Source organism: Salvelinus namaycush, chromosome 3 (genome assembly GCF_016432855.1).
Source record: "Salvelinus namaycush isolate Seneca chromosome 3, SaNama_1.0, whole genome shotgun sequence".
NCBI lineage: Eukaryota > Metazoa > Chordata > Actinopteri > Salmoniformes > Salmonidae > Salvelinus > Salvelinus namaycush.
Window position 1 is genome coordinate 43,396,176 of NC_052309.1, and position 22,182 is coordinate 43,418,357.

General features: G+C 43.2%; 1 protein-coding gene across 1 annotated transcript; it reads left to right on the top strand.

The window, feature by feature from the left end:
- The first annotated feature begins 5,706 nt into the window (after positions 1-5,706).
- Positions 5,707-21,578, top strand: nrgna (neurogranin (protein kinase C substrate, RC3) a). The gene is made up of 3 exons (XM_038989001.1): positions 5,707-5,802; positions 13,402-13,548; positions 21,216-21,578. The coding sequence occupies exons 1-3, from the start codon at positions 5,788-5,790 to the stop codon at positions 21,234-21,236; spliced, it is 183 nt and encodes a 60-aa protein (XP_038844929.1). The 5' UTR covers positions 5,707-5,787; the 3' UTR covers positions 21,237-21,578.
- The last annotated feature ends 604 nt before the right edge of the window (positions 21,579-22,182 follow it).

Below are 22,182 nucleotides of genomic sequence, written 5' to 3' on the forward strand. Positions count from 1 at the left end.
CTGTAAAGTGTATGATTGAATGTTCTTTCAAGCTTGCAGCTAGTTACTTGAAATGAGACATACAGTATAACCATGCCAAAACATGACTCAAAAAATGTAATTAATTGACAGATAGCTAATAAGACATGAATGTACATTTACAGTAGCTGGCTAGGCTAGTCAAGCTGTAACATTAGCTAGCTTTCAATAAATTTACTAAATAGTCAACAGTATTACCTCTTCATACGATCAAGACAATTCATATTGCATGCTGCATATTTCAAGTGCACTTGAAAAAAAATATGTATCTAATTTCAGTCTAGCTATATCTGTTCCTCCAGCCTGGTCTCGTAGACTAGACGTAACATAGGAAATATAAATCTGTAACATACAAATGAGTATGATATGTTACGTTTGGTATGGTTACATAAGACAGAAGGTTACTTAAATACAACATACAGTATTACTCTCAAAGACATGGGGCTGACTTAGGACAAGTTTAGCCTTTTTGATCTCATCACAATGAATAAGATGATATGGACAGGAGTGACCTAATCTTACTGAATCCTTGAACAGCACTCCTACTCTGAGGTGCTCGATACCTATACCTCCCATGGTGTATTGGGTGATATCATATCACTGATATGATTCACTCTACACCCAAATGAAGACAACTAGAAGTGTCCTCAGAAATAACTTGTGGTTCAAACACATACATTGATGTTTCACTTTATCCAGATCTGACGTGGGTGCGTGCGTACGTGCGTGTGTGTGTGTGAGAGAGAGAGAGAGAGAGAGAGAGAGAGAGAGAGAGAGAGAGAGAGAGAGAGAGAGAGAGAGAGAGAGAGAGAGAGAGAGAGAGAGAGAGAGAGAGAGAGAGAGAGAGAGAGAGAGAGAGAGAGAGAGAGAGAGAGAATCAAACCATCCATGTGTAATCTCACATGTGAATGTTATGCCTAGGCATCTGATGTAGGCTCTGTTGAAATTGGCAGGCAACAATGAGGGATTGTGTTACTCAAGCGAGTATATTACCATAGAAACATGTAGAGTGATGTAGCACCTCATGAAGGGAAGGCTTAACAATATTCGTTCACCAAAAGTTTTTGAGGCCACAAGCCATTTTACTGTCTAATGCAATAGGACTGTTAAATGGCTAACAAGCAATAGCATGTCCTTCATTGGTCCACTGTGAAGTATTTTCCCAACCCCTGGATACCACACACACACCTGGCTGGAGCACAGATTCTTGACTAGAATTATGATACGTTCGTGGTAGCATCAACACTAAATCTGGAATCTTTACTTATGCACTTCTAGGCATGCGTGAGCAGCACAAAGTGATATTGTCTGTCTGCGTTCTCAAGGGAGAATGCTATTTTTGGATGAACCTGTCACTTTTATATCATACAGTGTATATGATGTGTATTTTTGTTTTTTGAAAACCGATTCAACAAAATGCTTACACACAGAGTAGACACTGTAGCCTAATTATGCACAGAAAAGCTTTGGATATAACCTTCTTTTTTTTGCATAGGACCTGTATGACATAGAATTCCTGCAATGCAATTACAGTCAATATTTATTCCATTAAGTGAGAAGTTAAAGTGAACCTTTGCCCACTCAGACTCACCAAACTGCACTGTCTAAGGGCGTTGTGTGGTGATTGCTCCTAAAATAACACCACAGAAGAAGAGAAATGAAAGAGGGAGTGGAATCATATATTATCATAACACCCCAGGGTAGAGAAGTTAGTGGAGGAACATGGGGGCTGAAGTTACTCATGATGAACATCATACAGAGAATGGAAAGATCCCATGGGAAACAAGGTTTTCACTTCTACTGTACTGTGGTACTGTTCTGCCTAAACAAAGTATAAAATGTTAGATACAGTATGATATAAGTATTATGAAGGCAAAAAAACATGTCATTTATGATGATCCATTTTCATGTTTTTTTTTATCAGCAAAATAACCCTGCACTGTGTAGGCTTACAAAAGTATAATATGATGCCTAAAGTTCAGGTGAATAAAGGGCACTATTTCAAATGTGCAGTACTTTCCCTACATATTGTGTTTATCAATTTGTTTTCTGTAATAAATTGAGAGTTAAGAGAAACCTTTTCTCAATAGGGGGTGCTGTTTTCACTTTGTAAAAACTTCGTTCCCAAATTAAACTGCCTCGTACTCAATTCTTGCTCGTACAATATGCATATTATTATTACTATTGGATAGAGAACACTCTCTAGTCTCTAAAACCGTTTGAATTATATCTGTGAGTAAAACAGAACTCAAGTTGGAGCAAACTTCCTGTCAGGAAGTGAGAAATCTGAAATCAGGCACTCTGTTCTAGGGTCAGTTTATTAATTTGCATGTATTCTATTGGTCGACATGCACTGCATACGCCTTCCCCTAGGTGTCAGCAAGCAGTGAGAATTGGAATGGTGTTGCTAGGCAGATCTGAGGACATATAAAGGGTTTTGGAACGTGGGGTGCACTCTTTTCAACGTTCGCCATGACGCAAGACAGACCTCAGGAATGCATTCTGAAAAGCTCTCGTTATAGGAGTTAGATATATCCGGCTCTGATTTTATTCGATATAGGTGTTAAAGACATCATAATGTAGTTATTTTAAACCGAGTTATATCAGTTTATATCAGTATATTGCGATTTTCGGATATTTCTTTGTGCTGCGTTATAGTGAGTTGGGCACGTCTGGGCCACATAGCTAATGTTTGCTGCTAATTCCTAAGTTGAAGACGGCAATCTACAACCGAGCAACGATGATTCTGGACAAAGGACAACTTGCCCAAGATTCTGATGGAAGCTCATCAAAAAGTAAGAACTATTTATGAAGTTAATTCGTTGTTCTGTTGAAAAATGTTGACCTACTATTCCGCCATTAATTTCGGTGCGGTCTCGCTTTAACGCATGCTGTATGTCGTAGTAACGTTAATTTTAAAAATCTAACACAGCGGTTGCATTAAGAACTAATGTATCTTTCATTTGCTGTCCAACCTGTATTTTTTAGTCAAGTTTATGATTAGTTATTGATTAGATTAGGTGCCTCTCCCAAGATTTCTCCCGACATTTTGTTTGCAGCTTGGCTACTATTCTCATTGTATAACCACGATTTGTGCCACTAAATATGCACATTTTCGAACAAACTCTATATGTATTGTGTAATATGATGTTATAGGACTGTCATCTGAAGAAGTTTGAGAAGGTTAGTGTAAAAAATTATATCTTTTGCTGGTTTATTCGTTATCGCTATTGTTGGCTTGAATCAATGCTGTTGTGTGGTTGGCTATTGTAGTAAGCTAATATAATGCTATATTGTGTTTTCGCTGTAAAACACTTAAAAAATCTGAAATATTGCTGGATTCACAAGATCTTTGTCTTTCATTTGCTGTACGCTGTGTATTTTTCATAAATGTTTTATGATGAGTATTTAGGTAATTCACGTTGGTCTCTGTAGTTATTCTAGTTGCTTTGGTGAGAGTTGTGATGGTGGCTGCAATGTAAAACTATGATTTATACCTGAAATATGCACATTTTTCTAACAAAACATATGCTATACAATAAATATGTTATCAGACTGTCATCTGATGAAGTTGTTTCTTGGTTAGTGACTATTTATATCTTTATTTGGTCGAATTTGTGATAGCTACCTATGCAGTAAAAAAATGGTGGGAAAAAAAAGTTGTGTCTTTTGCTTTCGTGGTTAGCTAATAGAAATACATATTGTGTCTTCCCTGTAAAACATTTAAAAAATCAGAAATGATGGCTGGATTCACAAGATGTGTAGCTTTCATCTGGTGTCTTGGACTTGTGATTTCAGGATATTTAGATGCTAGTATTTACTTGTGGCGCTATGCTAGGCTATGCTAGTCAGCTTTTTTACTGATAAGGGTGCTCCCGGATCCGGGATTGTGTGCAAGTAGAAGTTAAGAGAAGTTATAGGCCTGGATTTAAAAAAAATGTTGCTCAACAATCTACACATCATACCCCATAATAAAAAAACAGAAATACCTTATTTATATAAGTATTCAGACCCTTTGCTATGAGACTCGTAATTGAGCTCAGGTGCATCCTGTTTCCGTTGATCATCCTTTAGATGTTTCTACAACTTGATTGGAGTCCACCTGTGGTAAATTCAATTGATTGGACATGATTTGGAAAGGCACACAATTGTCTATATATGGTCCCACAGTTGACAGTGCATGTCAGAGCAAAAACCAAGCCATGAGGTCGAAGGAATTGTCCGCAGAGCTCCGAGACAGGATGGGGCCACAGATCTGGGGAAGGGTACCAAAAAAGGTCCACAAGAACACAGTGGCCTCCATCATTCTTAAATTAAAGAAGTTTGGAACCACCAAGACTCTTCCTAGAGCTGGCTACCCGGCCAAACTGAGCAATCAGGGGGAGAAGGGCCTTGGTCAGGGAGGTGACTAAGAACCCGATGATCACTCTGACAGATCCTCCAGAGTTCCTCTGTGGAGATGGAAGAACCTTCCAGAAGGATGACCATCTGTGCAGCACTCCACCAATCAGGCCTTTATGGTAGAGCGGCCAAATAGAAGTCACTCCTCAGTAAAAGGCACATGACAGCCTGCTTGGAGTTTGCCAAAATGCACCTAAATGACACTCAGACCATGAGAAACAAGATTATCTGGTCTGATGAAACCAAGATTGAACTCTTTGGCCTGAATGCCAAGCATCACGTCTGGAGGAAACCTAGCACCATCCCTACGGTGAAGCATGGTGTTGGCAGCATCATGCTGTCGGGATGTTTTTTAGCGGCAGGGACTGGGAGACTTGTCAGGATCGAGGGAAAAATGAACGGAGCAAAGTACAGAGAGATCTTTGATGAAAACCTGCTCCAGAGCGCTCAGGACCTCTGACTGGGGCGAATGTTCCCCTTCCAACATGACAACGATGCTAATCACACAGCCAAGACAACACAGGAGTTGCTTCGAGACAAGTCTCTGAATGTCTTTGAGTGGCCAAGCCAGAGCCCGGACTTGAACCTGATCGAAACATCTCTGGAGAGACCTGAAAATAGCTGTGCAGCGATGCTCCCCATCCAACCTGACAGAGCTTGAGAAGATCTGCAGAGAAGAATGAGAAACTCAAATACAGGTGTTTCAAGGTTGTAACGACATACCCAAGTAGACTCGAGGCTGTAATTGCTGCCAACGGTGCTTCAACAGAAAAACGAGTAAAGAGTCTGAATACTTATTTAAATGTCATATTTCAGTTTTTTACTTTTAAGAAATTAGCAAAACATTTCTAAAAACCTGTAAATGCTTTGTCATTATTAGGTATTGTGTGTTGATTGATGAGGGGAAAACAATCCGTATGTAATATTATGAGGATTATGAGGGAAAATTCATTCTACAATAGATACTGTATTTTCTGTTCATATGTGATATTCCCATAAATGCTTTTAATTACTCATAACCACATCTTTTTCTTACACTTTTGTAATGTTTTGTTTTGTGATCATAGGGCAGAGCAAGGAAAACGCCAGAGGTCGTCCCTGCACTGCTAGCAGCTGATTGGAGAATGAATGTGCGTAAACTACTGTATCCGTTTGAATCACTTTCATTAGGGAACTTTTATTTTGATGGCGAACCGAAAATTCCCCTATTGTGGCTAGCTTCACACAGGCACTGCCATACAGGAGTAGAAGAGGCACGGGAGAGAAGCGCACGAACGGAGACGGGAATTGTTCAAAAATATCAACCAAAAACTCTGAGAAGTGAACTTCACGTTTCTATATAGGATTTTTGTTTTCCATTCTCTCGCAATGGAATGTCTAAATGTAAGTATCGATCTAGGCTATTTTGTAAAAATTATGAAGTGCAAGCATTTAAATGTTGAACTTTATTTATTATGGTTTAGGCTACTTTATTAGATGTATTTCATAATGAAAATAACGGGAGACAAGTTGAAATAATGGATATAGTAGGCCTAAATAATTCTGATAAAACAACATTCAGGCATCCAGGCACAGTTTAGTCCAAGAAAATTGGCATTCCAAAGTCAGTGCGTTTTTGCTCTCCAAAACAAAAGCTGACCTGTGACTCAATGCAAAATTGCACCACAAATGTGGATCCATTTAGAAACAATGATGAGACATTGTAGTTATTGGCAGGGTTAGCCTGCTAATCATGGAGGTGGGAGAGCAGCTGCAGGCTCAGACTGGCATTATGTGATTATTTTCAAATCAAACGTGCATAGAACTGTTGAGAGACGTGTTTAACTTCTCAGATGTATTTATTGTACATTCTGTTTTAGTACTGTTTTAGTCAACTGTGTTTTCAGCTGTATGTCGTTTTCAGTCCAATGTTCATTTGCTTGATAATTATTGGAAAGATAGGATTAGAAGTGACTAAATATGATAGAGGAAAATACCTTGTGGGTAGCTTATTGAGCTTTAGTATAATAAGCACAGGGGCATGCAAATCACTCATGAAAATCCAGGCTTACTCCAATGACTGGTTTGTGCGATAATGCAGTTAAAATGTATAACTGTGTTATAATGCAGCTTAAGACTTGTCATACGCATGTATCACACCTTATAATGTCTTATTATCATTTCATAATGATTCTGACTCAATTATTCTGACTAAGTTAAAATGTTATTTGTTGTTACAAGCAACCTGGTCTCAGAAAAAGACGTGTAATATAATACTTCCAAGATGTGTAAGAAGGTACATCATCCAATTCGTATGCTATTGTATAACCGAAGTAGACGTAAGACACTATATGTCCTATAATTCAGATATTGTACGACCACTATTCCATTTATAATATAACGTAACGTACATCACACTAAATGGGGTGTAATAAATTTACATACAGAATAATACGAATTGCCCTGAGACCACGTTGTACTCACTGAATTGTACTCTGTGAATCATTTTAGAATATGAGTTCTTCAAAAACAATCCAAAATAGGCAACGTATTCTATTGGGACTTAGGCAAAGGGAGATAAATATATTCAGTAGGGTTTGAGGATTTCTTGCAACAACAAAAAAAATCTGGTATGGATAGCACCAGTTGGTACGCTACAAAACTCATCCTTGCTGAACTGCGTGGGCTTGAAGGTTGTCTGTTTGTGGGAGGACCCTAGACTTTCGAGTTTTCGAGAAACAGCAATTATCTGTGTATAATTTGAAGACTTGCTACCGTGTGCTTGTGACTGAGTAGACAGATGGTCATTTGCATACTAACTCTCACCAGTCATTTGACCTGCATAGTTTGAAGATCCATACTGTCAGAGATGACTTGGACAATGATTGATAATTACATTAAAAGTGTATATATTGACAGAGCTTGGATTTCTTTAGCTCGAGTACATCGCTTGTTGTGTTTCCGCCCGAGACCATTCTATTGAAATATTGGAAAGAGATGGGGTGACACTCAACTTAAATATGCCCTCTTTAATCTCTTGTTTCCATTTATAGTATACTCTAAGAAATGTGTTTGTTAAGTGAACAATGGTTCTTGGCAAATGTAAGTGTCACCGATATATTTCAGTTATAACCACTACTCAAATCCCTCTTTTGTCTTTGGTTTTGGTTATGTGACCAGATAATTGAAGTAACTCAGGTCAACAGGCATAATGCATTATAACTTGTTGTAAGTATGTATGAGCCCTTATCATGTTTAATTACGCAGTCATAACATGCTATGCCTTACTCAATATGGCTGATTATTCAGGATTATTGTGAAATAATGCTAAGACATCATAAGGGGTCATATATGCTTATGTCAATAATGCATAATGCGTATGCATTATTAATGCACCATAATTCATTATATAATTTGTCTTTAAGTAAAGTGTTAGAGGCCAATACCAAGAAAAGGAAACATCACCCACTAGAGTGGTCTACCGATTTGCCTCTGTGAAAGTCAGATAGTTTAGGCCAGACTTCGTGTATAACATACCCTTGGTTTCTTCGGCTTAGCCATAGTACATGAAACTCACCCGAGGATGTTGCTTTCATTTCACTAAACTACCTTCATGTCTAGCAAGCCTTATTGTACGAGGAAGTCTTCTGGCCTCTGATTCCCTGACACTGAAGCATCATCTGTGTCCAAAATGGCACCCTATTCCCTATATAGGGAATACGATGCCATTTGGGACGTAGCCATCCCCTAACAGCCAAGAGGAAATAGATGTGCTGATGGAAACTGAAGACCCCATAGGACCTGGGTGGAGAGGCACAGACAGAGCACAGGAGGCTTGTGTGCTTATAAACAAAGCATGAGGGATTCTGTTCCTAAGCATATTCCTTAGAGTTGAACAATGCCCTTTATGAGACAGTCTGTTTATCCGCTCCGCAATGATATGACGGTACAATGTTTCATGTCACTATGTTATTTGTATGGAATGATAAATTGACATATTAGTATTTCATTTTTTAAATATCTTTTAGGGTTTAGGTTATTAATGTCGATGACATCGTATTTTACGTGTCCCGAATGATCATTACAAGTTGATAAGCAGGTATATGTGATAACCTATCTACTGTTATACTGTACCTGACACGCCCTGATCTGTTTCACCTGTCCCTGTGCTTGTGGATGGTTACGGTAACGTAAGACTCACTCACTCGCTCACTCAATGATCCCACCTTGCATCTGGTGAACTCTGGAAGTCCCCGAGAGGATCCGAGGTTAGCCGAGTTCCTCCAAGATCCTCCGAAGACTGCCGAGTTGCCTCTTCCCGAGCCGATGCAGCTCGGCAGGGCTAGGCTGCCTCCAGTCGAACACGTACACGGACTGAACACCCAGAGTTGTCTGTATTCCGGTACTGTCGGTCATTATGTGTCTACCTGTCCCTTCAAGAGACCCAGCTCATTCGTTGGAGTGAGTCCTCTGGTGGGTCTTAAAGATAATTGTTATTCTCCCCTTACTTGCCCCCCTCTTCATGCCACCCTACTGTGGGGTGACAAGTCCAAGTCTCTCCAGGTACTCATCGACTCGGGGGCCGATGTGAGTCTCATGGACATTACCCTGGCGTCCGAGCTGGGCATCCCCACTCAACTCTTCTTCATTCCCATGGGTGTTAGAGCGCTCTATAGGCCGGGTCACCCACCAGACCACCCCTGTCAACCTACGAGTGTTGGGGAACCACATCGAGACGATCCAATTCCTGCTGGTTGAGTCTCCGCAGGTTCCCGTGGTATTGGGATTCTCTTGGCTCCAGCGATACAATCCCTCCATTGACTGTGCAACTGGTGCCATCGTGGGCTGAAGCCCATCCTGCCACACTCATTACCTGAAGTCAGCTCTGCCTGCCCCGGGACGTCCTGGCGGCTTGGAAATGGCCCTGGACCTCTCGGCCTGCTCCACAGAGTACCAGGACCTCCGGGAGGGGTTCAGTAAGGCCCAGGCCATTTCGCTTCCTCAGCACTGACCGGTATCCAAGAAGGTCAAGCCTGAGGTGCTGGCACGCCGCTATAGTGCTGCGGCTACTGGCCCAGAAGCCGAGACCTTTTCCCCCCCGTTCCAAGATCATTAGCCCCTCTGCTGTTCGTCCTCTGTTGCCCCGTACCCTCTGTATTCTTCCTACCTTTTCTGTGTCCAGAGTTAAAATCATGACTAACTGCCCCTAGTCTCCTATTTCCAGGCCCACCCCTCTCCCTCGTCTCATCGACAGTAGCCCGGCGTACATGGTGAGACGCCTCCTGAAGGTTCGACCTCGGGGCAGGGGATTCCAGTACCTGGTTGACTGGGAGGGTTATGGCCTGGAGGAGAGGTGCTGGGTCTCCGCTAGGGACATCCTGGACCCAGGCCTCATCTCTGAGTTCCAGCGCCGGCACCCCGCTCAACCAGGTATGCGCCAGGTGGCGTCCCTAGAGGAGGGGGGGTTACTGTAACGCCCTGATCTGTTTCACCTGTCCTTGTGCTTGTCTCCACCCCCCTCCCGGTGTTGCCCATATGCCCCATTATCCCTTGTGTATTTATACCTGTGTTTTCTGTCTGTCTGTTGCCAGTTCATCTTGTTTGTTCAAGCCTACCAGCGTTTTGTCTCAGCTCCTGTTTTCCCTAGTTTCTCTTTTTTTCGTCCTCCTGGTTTTTGACCTTTGCCTGTCCTGACCCTGTACCCGCCCGCCTGACCACTGCCTGTCTCTAACCCTGAGCCTGCCTGCCGTCCTGTACCTTTGCTCCAGCTCTGGATTACCGACCTCTGCCTGACCTGACCCTGCCTGCCGTCCTGTACCCTGGCCTCTGCTCTGGATTATCGACCCCTGCCTGCCTTGACCTGTCGTTTGCCTTCCCCTGTGGTTACAATAAACATTGTTACTTCACACAGTCTGCACTTGGGTTTTACCTTGATTCCTGATAATACCAACACTGTGTTCCAGCCCTTGTCATTCTGATGTCTTTTCTATTTTCTTTTCTATTTTAAGTAAATTCTGAGCACCATTTGTGTGCCACTTTCATTTGTATCAAAGTGTTTGGAAATTATACCTCATTACATGGAGTAGAATATTTGGTCCACTTGACTCATAGCCATACTTCTTGCCCAACTCTCCTTCATGCAGATCATACATATTCAAACTTTCAATATCGGACCATCAAACCATCTTATCAGAGCTAGATAGCAACCTAAACGTTTATCAGCTGCCTTTATAGATTACTACAGTAAGTTACAGCTGCCCGAGGCAGATACAGTTGCAGCCAAATATATTGGCACCCTTGCACTGTACTTAAATAATTCCCTATTTCTTCTCAAATAAGCTGAAATAAAACATTTAAAAAATGGTCTCTACACCTTGTTATTGGATTTTCAACATTGCAGAACCAAATTTATTTTTGTAAACTTAAATTTACAATTGTAACTTAGAACGTAAAGGCAAATGGCATGGAGCAAATTATTGGTACCCAGGAGCTAGCTACTTGGATGCACAGCCTTTGGCAAAGATAACTGCCAACAAATACTTTTTTTAGCCATCAATGAGCTTGCTGCACCTTTCTACTGGCAATTTGTCCCACTCTTCAGCAGCAAACTGAAGAGCTCTTGCCATAGATTGTGGATCTCATTCAGATCTGGACTCTTCGCTGTCCGCTCCAGAACAGTCCAGCATTTCATCATGAACCATTCCAGGGTGCTTTTGATATTTGTTTGGGTTTGTCCTGCTGGAAGATCCACAACCTTCAACAGAGTTTTTGGACAGTGGATTGAACATTGCACTCTAAAACACCTTGACAATCTGCTTATTTCATGCACACATTCAAGGCCACCAGTACCAGAGACAGCAAAGCAACCCCTCTTTTATTTCAATGCTTAATTTGGTAAACATAGGAATTTTATTTATTTAACTAGGCAAGTCAGTTAAGAACAATTTCTTATTTACAATGACGGCCTACAGGTGAATAGTGGGTTAACTGCCTTGTTCAGGGGCAGAACGACAGATTTTCACCTTGTCAGCTCGGGGATTCGATCCAGCAACCTTTCAGTTACTCGCCCAACACTCTAACCACTAAGCTACCTGCCACTCCTGAGGAAGGTTGCGGTGAGGAAGACCCCACTGCTGAAGAAGACACAAGAAAGCCTGATTGAACTTCTCATAAACCCACCTAAACAAGCCTAAATCCTGGGGGAAATGTTCTGTGGACCAATGAAACAAAATTACAACTCTTTGGCAATACATATCAGCGCTGTGTTTAGTGACGACCAAATTAAGAATTCAATGAAAAGAACACCCTCCCTACAATCAAAGATGGGGGAGGGTTGATAATGCTGTGGGGTTGCCCACAAGATGCGTCTCAATTGAAGGTTGTGGGTATTCCAACAGGAAAATGACCCCAAACACACATAAAAAAGCACCCAGGAATGGTTCAAGACTAGATGCTGGACTGCTATGGTGACCAGCGAAGAGCCCAGATCTGAATTACATCCAAAACCTATGGCGCGATCTGAAAACAGCAGTTGGTGGAGGGCACCCCTCAAAACATTGAAGAATCAGAGCAGTTTGCTGCTAAAAAGCTGGCCAAATTGCCAGTAGAAAGGTCCAGCAAGCGCATTGACGGTTACAAGAAGCGTTTGTCTGCAGTTATCTTGGCCGTTGCTGGTGCAACCAAGTACTCGTTCCGGGGAGTCAATAATTTGTCTTTATGAAGAGTTTAATTAGGGATAGCCCCTTTTTTTTACATTTTCCCCTAAAATGACATACCCAAATCTAACTGCCTGTAGCTCAGGCCCTGAAACAAGGATATGCATATTCTTGGTACCATTTGAAGGAAACACTTTGAAGTTTGTGTAAATGTGAATTGAATGTAGGATAATATAACACAATAGATCTGGTAGAAGAAAACAAAACAAAAATTTCTCCCATTTTTGAAATGCAACAGAAAGGTCCCAAATTTAGCCATCACTCTGAGCAAACTACATGACATTTAGTATGAAGTCACCCAGGTACATTTGGGCAAATCGTGGAGACATTTACATTCACATTAAATTTTTCTGCTAGAATATCGTCAAATCTGAATACTTGGACATTGATTTAGCTTTTCCAGTATTAGTAGCCATATTATAAGTTCCACATTTGCAAAACACACAATTATCATAACTTTATAACTCTCCATATTCTTATAATTTTTATCCAAATGGAAAAGGCTTGATGTCACACAAGGTTAGCAGCAACATTTTGCGACAGATACTCCCGTAAAGCCCAGCTCATTGGCTATCTAGCTAGCTTTGTTTGACCCCGATGGGAGCTTATTCGACAAAGTCAATCAAGTGAAGACCGCCCGCGTCATCGGCGTGCCATGAAGGCGTCGCTCTCTAACCAAATTTGGTGTCCTATAGGATATACTATACTCCTAATGATATAGTGAAGTCTGGTTATGTTCTAGGATCTCTGAGGAATAAATACGAACATGATTTGAATGGTTGAAACAACGTTTAGGGTTAGATTTTCAAGGCTTCCTTTCTTTGCAAATTTAACGAGTGGAAATACAAAATCGATCGTGCATGCTATATGGACATTTTTAGGGTATGAAAAAGGAATTTATCTAACAAAATTACACTTCATGTTATCTCTGGGACCCTTTGGATGATAAATCAGAGCAAGATTTCAGAATGTAAGTACACATTTCACCTTCAGAGATGAATTTATCAAACCTATCGCGGTGAAATCTGTTACAATCTGTTACTCTATTCAGAATTACACGTTGCCTTCCATTGTATGGCTTGACCGCAACAAGTTGTCTAAAGCAGAGACAGACTGGCACCCAGGCTGGCTTTCAAATTGTACAACAGTCAATCAGTGAATTGGATGAGAACAGCTGATATTGGCCTTGTTGTTTAAATGAGAAAAAACATTGAATTGGAATTTCAGTTTACTGAATTAACTGAATTGAAGTGGAACTGACCCCAACCGTGTTGTTTGTCCCTCTCAGGACGGGTGTCCCAAGACCCACGAGGAGGACATCATGGACATCCCCTTGGATGACCCCGAGGCCAACAAGGCTGCTGCCAAGATCCAGGCCAGCTTCCGTGGTCACATGACTCGCAAGAAAATGAAGGAAGACAAACCCAGGGAGGAGGTGAAAGCTTTAGCAGAATTAGGTTGGCAAAATGCTGGTAACTTTGCCAGAATTCCCAGAATATTCTAGAAACCATGGGAATTCTGGGAAAGTTGCCAGAATTTTGTAACCCTTCAGAATCAGAAATAAAAACTGTAATTGCCATGAACAATGTTGACAGAAATGTGTATGGGTGTAGTACAAGTTGTCGAAAGACAGCACAAGAGCTGTAAGAGAGAGGGATAAGGTTAAGAACTTTGGTCTTAGGAGGGAAACTGAGGGTGTATTGAGCATCCATTTTGGCTCAACGGTTGTTCTTATAAGGAATTGAGCTTCTGTGGTTTAGGTGTGTATTTACTTTTTTTGTAAGAATTTAGGTGGTAGAGAAACTAGTCCTTAATCCTTCAGTATCAAAATTGTGATTTAGGATGTCACACCTAGTATCCTAGGAAAGGGGGATACCTCGTCAGTTGTACAACCGAATGCATTCAACTGAAATGTGTCTCCGCATTTAACCCAACTCCTCTGAATCAGGCACTTTTATTTCTAATCAAAATGCGTTTTTTGGCAGAAATGCCTTCTGGAACGTGTGAACGTTCATGTGCCTTAATAACAAACTTGTATGCCATCTGTAAATACAAATAAAATGGTTAAATTACGAGCCTAGATTGTTTAGCCACGGAAAAATACAGGAACCTTCCCACTAGCCACGATTGGCTGAGATAATGGATGGGCTGGACATGCCGAGAGATGAGTTTGGATTGGTTTGCCATGTAGCAGGCTTCTGTCTATAACATGAGCTGGTCAGTATGTGTAGGTAATCCTTTCTAACGCTGCAAAAGTGTTGTTCTCCACTTTCTGGAGGACCGAGTTTTGAAAACATCGGAATGCCCGGTGGAATTAGAGTATAATACCTAAGGAGTTGGAGAAAATTCAGAGTTTGATTGCAAATATGCAGATGGAGTTTGATTGCAAATATGCAGATGGAGTAGAAAAGAGAACCCACAGAAGACTGTTGTTAAAACACCTATCTCCGAATTACATCTTCAAACTAAGGGCAACCATGGCATCCGTGACAAAGAGGGAGAAGCATCCGTTCATGTATATGGGTAAGATAGTCTAGCTAGCTACATTTTCAGATATTATACGTTTCTAATTTTGTCAGAAAGTCGTTTGCATTTCAAGTTATAGCGTACTGTTAGCTAGCTAGCTAATGCTAGCTGGCTGGCTCGCTAGCTAACGTTACTTGTATGATCTGTGTAGTAATATTATTCATATCTCAGAGCCATTTGCATTGCTAGTTATAGCCTAAAGTTAGCTAGCTAGCTAACATTGAAGCTGGTTGGTTAGCTACCTGCAGATTCATGCAGGGTACTAACATTATGAGTTGGGATTATGGTTCATTGTTTAGCTAGGTAGCTATATGTCTAAACAAAAGACTCTACTATGCAAGTAACAATTTCACTACACCTTCTGTATCTTGTGCATGCGACAAATCAGCTTTGATTTGATTTTATATATTATTTGTTTACCAGTGAAGCACATGACCTGCACCAAAGTCAAATTAGGATATAACGTTAGGCCAACAAGACAGTGTCCACGTTCTAAAATTCTCCGGTAGAATGCCCTGCTTTTATTTAATCAGACTCACAACTGTAAGATATATTCTGTAATTAGCTTGCCATTAACTTGTAAATAATGATCTTGTTGTGAGTTTATTTTCCTGTAATAATGAAGACAAATTAGCTAAAGTGAAGACGTTGTCAGCTATATGATACGGTAATTATTTGAACTGGCTAACCATCTAACTTAACATTAGCTAGCAAAGAACCAAAACATTGTTTAAAAAGTAGTTTTTAGTTGCCTGGTTTGCTAGATTGACATACTGTATACTAAATTCATTTTTAAATGGGTGGATTTATTGGTGTTAAAATACACTAGTTATGGTGTTTTGGACCACCAGGCTGGTGATGTCATGTAGCCTGTAGTTTTTGTGTTTATACCTTTTCATAATGACAACGACAAGTTTGATGTCTGGGGCTGTTTTTCATGCTTCGGACTAGGCCCCTTATTTCCAGTGAAGGGAAATCTTAACGCTACAGCATACGATGCATTCTAGACAATTCTGTGCTTCCAACTTTGTGGCAGCAGTTTGGGGAAGGCCCTTTCCTGTTTCAGCATGACAACACCCCCGTGCACAAAGTGAGGTCCATACAGAAATGGTTTGTCGAGATTGGTCCGGAAGAACTTGACTGGCCTGCACAGAGCCCTGACCTCAACACCATTGAACAACTTTGGGATGAATTGGAACGCCGACTGCGAGCCAGGCCTGATAAGCCAACATCAGTGCACAACCTCACTAATGCTCTTGTGGCTGAATGGAAGCAAATCCTCGCAGCAATGTTCCAACATTTAGTGTAAAGTCTTCCCAGAAGAGTGGAGGCTGTTATAGCAGCAACAGGGGGACCAACTCCATACTAATGCCCATCATTTTTGAATGAGATGTTCAATGAGCAGTTTGTTTTGTTTCGTGAAACCTACCAGTGGTTTTCCCCTCTGTTCTAGTTCCTGTTTTCTATTTTTTCCCGGTTTTGACAATTCTGCCTGCCCTGGCCCTGAACCTGCCTGCCGTTCTATACCTTGCCACACCACACTGGATTATTGACCCCTGCCTGATCTTGCAACCTTGCGGTTGCTAGTCCAACGCTCTAACCACTAGGCTACCCTGCCACCCTTGAACTTTCGTTTGCCTGCCCCTGTACTAGTAATAAACTTTTGTTACTTCGACATTGTCTGCATCTGGGTCTTACATGAAACGTGATACATATCATGGCATCATAAGTAATACATAAATATGATTAGCATAAGGTGCCAGATTACATTTAAACCAATTATTTTTTGCATATCTAAGCATACCCGGGGCGGCAGGTAGCCAAGTGGCTAATTAGAGCGTTGGATTAGCATCCGAAAGGTTGCAAGATTAAGTCCCTGAGCTGACAAGGTAAAAATCTGTTGTTCTACCCCTGAACAAGGCAGTTAACCCATTGTTCCTAGGCCGCCATTGAAAATAAGAATTTGTTCTTAACTGACTTGCCTAGTTAAATAAAGGTATAAAATAAATACCCCTTAAACTGTCTGTATCATCCTGACTGGTGGTTATATTTTCTAATAAAGGAAATATGCTTCTCTGCTAAAATCTGGGTAAAAGATGGAAAGGAATGTGAGTCTTATTTAGTAATTGTTAGCTTTTCTAAAGTCTAGCAACCTTGCCAGCTAAGATAGTTAGACACGCTACTCTGACTTGATTGAGAACCTGAAATGGCTTGGTAGCTTGTTTGGGAAACTATCTAGCTGGCTAGTTAAAGCCAACTTCATGAAATTGCTAGGTGGCTAGTATTACAGAAACAGCAAAACATTGTAATTGTATTTATTCATCAAGAGGGAATCAATAGGCTACATAGCTTAATCAAATTATTTTACAAATATACCTCCTGCAAGTCCTGCTCATCACTGGCAGCTAAAATCAAATCAAACGCTGTGTGTCACTCTACACTCTCCTCCTCACTGATGATACTGTCTGCATGCACTAACTAGTGTCTAACGTCCTGCCTAGCATATCTTTGCTATGTGGTGCACCTTGGAAGGAACCACTTACTTAGGGAGAATGGGGGGGGGTACTCTTTGCCTGGTCCAATCAGTGTGCCTCCTCCGCAAAATACATATGACAGATCTTTCTATAAATAATTATGATAAAACGTGGACTTAAAAATAAAGTTTAATAATTCATTTAACATCAGAAAGATTACAAAACAGGGAAAATCTGAGGGGGCACGTGCCCTTGTGCCCGCTATGGGCATGACACATCTACTGTGTAACGGCAGCCTTCCCTCTCTTCACTATAAGAGAGGGTGAAACAGGGATCGGACCAACACGCAGCGTAGCCAGTGCTCAACATGTTTAATTAAACAAAAAACAGTGAACACTTACAACGAACAAAATAACAAAATGTGGCAAACCGAAACAGTCCTATCTGGTGCAGAATACAAACACAGAGACAGGAAACAACCACCCACAATCCCCAACACAAAACAAGCCACCTATATATGATTCTCAATCAGGGACAACGATTGACAGCTGTCTCTGATTGAGAACCATATTAGGCTGAACACAGAAACAGACGAACTAGACACACAACATAGAATTCCCACCCAGCTCACGTCCTCACCAACACTAAACAAGCAAAACACATAACTATGGTCAGGACGTGACAGTACCCCCCCCCCCCCTGAGGTGCGGACTCCGAACGCACCCCTAAAACTCAAGGGGAGGGTCTGGGTGGGCATCTGTCCGCGGTGGCGGCTCCGGCGGTGGACGAGGACACCACTCCACCACTGTCTTTGTCCCCCTCCTTAGCGTCCTTTGAGTGGCGACCCTCGCCCCCGACCATGGTCCAGGAACCTTCACCAAGGCCCCTCCTAAATATAGACAACTCAGGACAGAGAGGTAGCTCAGGACAGAGGGGTAGCTCAGGACAGAGGGGTAGCTCAGGACAGAGAGGTAGCTCAGGACAGAGGGGCAACTCCGGACTGAAGGACAGCTCCGGACAGAGAGGCAGCTCCGGACTGAATGGTTGCTCCGGACTAGATGCAGCTCATGACTGGAAGGCAGCTCATGACTGGAGGGCAGCTCATGACTGGAGGGCAGCTCATGACTGGAGGGCAGCTCATGACTGGAGGGCAGCTCATGACTGGCGGGCAGCTCATGACTGGCGGGCAGCTCATGACTGGAGGGCAGCTCCTGACTGGCTGGCGGCTCTGGCAGCTCCTGACTGGCTGGCGGCTCTGGCGGCTCCTGACTGGCTGGCGGCTCTGGCGGCTCCTGACTGGCTGGCGGCTCTGGCGGCTCCTGACTGGCTGGCGGCTCTGGCGGCTCCTGACTGGCTGGCGGCTCTGGCGGCTCCTGACTGGCTGGCGGCTCTGGCGGCTCCTGACTGGCTGGCGGCTCTGGCGGCTCCTGACTGGCTGGCGGCTCTGGCGGCTCCTGACTGACGGACGGCTCTGGCGGCTCCTGACTGACGGACGGCTCTGACGGCTCGGGACAGACGGGCGGCTCTAATGGCTCGGGACAGACGGATGGCTCAGATGGCGCTGGGCAGACGGATGGCTCAGATGGCGCTGGGCAGACGGATGGCTCAGATGGCGCTGGGCAGACGGATGGCTCAGATGGCGCTGGGCAGACGGATGGCTCAGATGGCGCTGGGCAGACGGATGGCTCAGACGGCGCTGGGCAGCCAGGCAGCTCAGACGGCGCTGGGCAGACGAGCAGTGCAGACGACGTTGAGCAGACGAGCAGTGCAGGCGGGGTTGGGCAGACGGCCGACTCTGACCTGCTGAGGCGCACAGTAGGCCTGGTGCGTGGTGCCGGAACTGGTGGCACCGGACTGGAGACACGCACCTCAAGGCTAGTGCGGGGAGCAGGAACAGGGCACACTGGTTTCTCAAAGCGCACTATAGGCCTGGTGCGTGGTGCCGGAACTGGTGGTACCGGACTGAGGGCACGCACCTCAGGGCGAGTGCGGGGAGAAGGAACAGTGCGTACAGGGCTCTGGAGACGCACAGGAGGCTTGGTGCGTGGTGCCGGAACTGGTGGTACTGGGCTGGAGACACGCACCACAGGGAGAGTGCGTGGAGGAGGAACAGGGCTCTGGAGACGCACAAGAAGCCTAGTGCGTGGTGTAGGCACTGATGGTACTGGGCTGGGGCGGGAAGGTGGCGCCGGATATACCGGACCGTGCAGGCGTACTGGCTCCCTTGAGCACCGAGCCTGCCCAACCTTACCCGGTTGAATGCTCCCCGTAGCCCGTCCAATGCGGGGAGGTGGAATAACCCGCACTGGGCTGTGTAAGCGAACCAGGGACACCATGCGTAAGGCTGGTGCCATGTACACCGGCCCGAGGAGACGTACTGGAGGCCAGATATGTTGAGCCGGCTTCATGGCACTTGGCTCAATGCTCAATTTAGCCCGGCCAGTGCGGGGAGGTGGAATAACCCGCACCGGGCTATGCACACGTACAGGAGACACCGTGCGCTCTTCCGGATATCACGGTGTCCGCCCGTACTCCCGCTCTCCACGGTCAGCATGGGAAGTGGGCGCAGGTCTCCTACCTGACTTCGCCACACTACCCTTTAGCCCCCCCCCCCCCCAAGAAATTTTTGGGATTTCTTCTCGGGCTTCCTGGCCAGCCGTGTTCCCTCATAACACCGGTTCCCCTTCTCAGCTGCTTTCGCTCTCCTAGCTGCCTCCACCTGTTCCCATGGAAGGCGATCCTTACCAACCAGGATCTCCTCCCATGTGTAGCAACCCTTTCCGTCCAATACGTCCTCCCAAGTCCATTTCTCCTGGTCCCGCTGCTGCTGCTGCTGCCGTTGCTGCCCGTTGCTACGCTGCTTGGTCCGGGTTTGGTGGGTGGTTCTGTAACGGCAGCCTTCCCTCTCTTCACTATAAGAGAGGGTGAAACAGGGATCGGACCAACACGCAGCGTAACCAGTGCTCAACATGTTTAATTAAACAAAAAACAGTGAACACTTACAACGAACAAAATAACAAAATGTGGCAAACCGAAACAGTCCTATCTGGTGCAGAATACAAACACAGAGACAGGAAACAACCACCCACAATCCCCAACACAAAACAAGCCACCTATATATGATTCTCAATCAGGGACAACGATTGAGAGCTGTCTCTGATTGAGAACCATATTAGGCTGAACACAGAAACAGACGAACTAGACACACAACATAGAATTCCCACCCAGCTCACGTCCTGACCAACACTAAACAAGCAAAACACACAACTATGGTCAGGACGTGACATACTGTGTGTGTTCCACAAGGAATCAGTAACCCAGCCAGCCTCCTATCACCCAATCCCCGGATGGGGAAAAAAAGCTTTCAGAGCGATGCAGACTTAATTGCGTGTTGCTAGACAATAATTCAGATGGCATCCAGTTAATGTCATGAGAGTGCAAGATCTCCACTGAGTAATGAACGCTCACACCAGTCACATACTGTATATTTGAAGACAACGAAGAGTTTTGCACATACAGTATTTTCTATAATTTAAGTTATAGCATCATGTCTGACAGTTTTTCATAATATTATTTACTTCATAACATTTGATAAGACACCATGATGGTTAGGTATAATAGAGTGGATATTTAGGATATAATTTTCTTTGGGCATCCTGCACTTTTGGTGTCATAATGTCCTCTCATAACTTTTAGCAATACAGATTTAAAGGTGCGCGTCTAGGATTGACCTGTGTCATTCATGTTCAAAAAAGCTTTTTTTTCTTTGTTTCTAGCTTTCTGTCTTTCTTTTGTTTCTTTCTTTCTTTTGTTTCTTTCTTTATTTTGTTGCCAAAGTCCTGGTGGTAATCTGCTCTCATCATCCAGTGAACCTTTTAAAAGCTGTCTTTTAGATCGCCATCATTATGCTAATGAGTTTGACCCATTCATATCCTGCCATTACCCCCTGTGATACCACGTGTGTGTGTGTGTGTGTGTGTGTGTGTGTGTGTGTGTGTGTGTGTGTGTGTGTGTGTGTGTGTGTGTGTGTGTGTGTGTGTGTGTGTGTGTGTGTGTGTGTGTGCGCACGTGTATGCACGCATGCTGTGTGCATGCTTTTCAGAAGCGACAGGAGCAGAAGTAGAGGAGAGAGAGAGGTTCCTGTACTGTGAGGTCGCGGATCCTGGCAGAAACACGCACGCTACTGCAATATCAAGACCTGTTATCATGAAGAGAAAAAATGTCACCGTACCACACAAATAGAACTAACTAGATGTAGGTTTGGTGTACCTGATCAGTGAACTCTCTCCTTCTCACTAACACACACACACACACACACACACTCCCCTTCCTCCACTAGTATCAGGGTAAATGTCTGTGACCCAAAATAATATTTCACGCCATGATTTTTTAAAATGTAAACATAGCAAGTGCACTCAAGTGAAAAGTATGTTTGATGGATTTGAAGGGTGAAGTGGGACTTGGCTTCTTCCAGAGCAAGTGTAATGGCAAGGTGGACAGTTTATTTGGGAAATGTATGTTTGTGCTCACTTAACTGGCTATATAATCATATACATTTTACAATATAAAAGTAACTTTCTTTGTGTGTGTTTTGTGTCACTCTAATAAAGTGAAATTGATTGAAGTAGAATTGATAGAACTGCTCAGTATGTGACATATTGATTTATGTTAATGTTTCGTTATTGACCCAATGGCACCATTTTCTTTGACTTTGTTTCTTTGGTTGCCCCTGACATTTATATATATATATTTATTAAAAGTAAAGTATCTACATGGTTCAATAAAAACGGACAAGTGTGAAAGTCTGTATGGTGTTTGGTTGGTTTGATTGCTGTGAAAACCAAATAAATAGAGGAATAACGATTGAAGCAAGTTTGTTACCTTCTTCTTGCCGTAGGCCCTTAACAGCTTGATTTCCTTGTGTTGTGGCTAATCAATCTTTTAAATCTAGCAAATTTGTCTCCCATGTAGAACTGATGCTGGTTAATAAATGTGTACAGTGAAATGCACTCGCTATGTTCAGTCTTGCAGAATAACACATCAGAACACCTTTACACTGTATGTTGGGA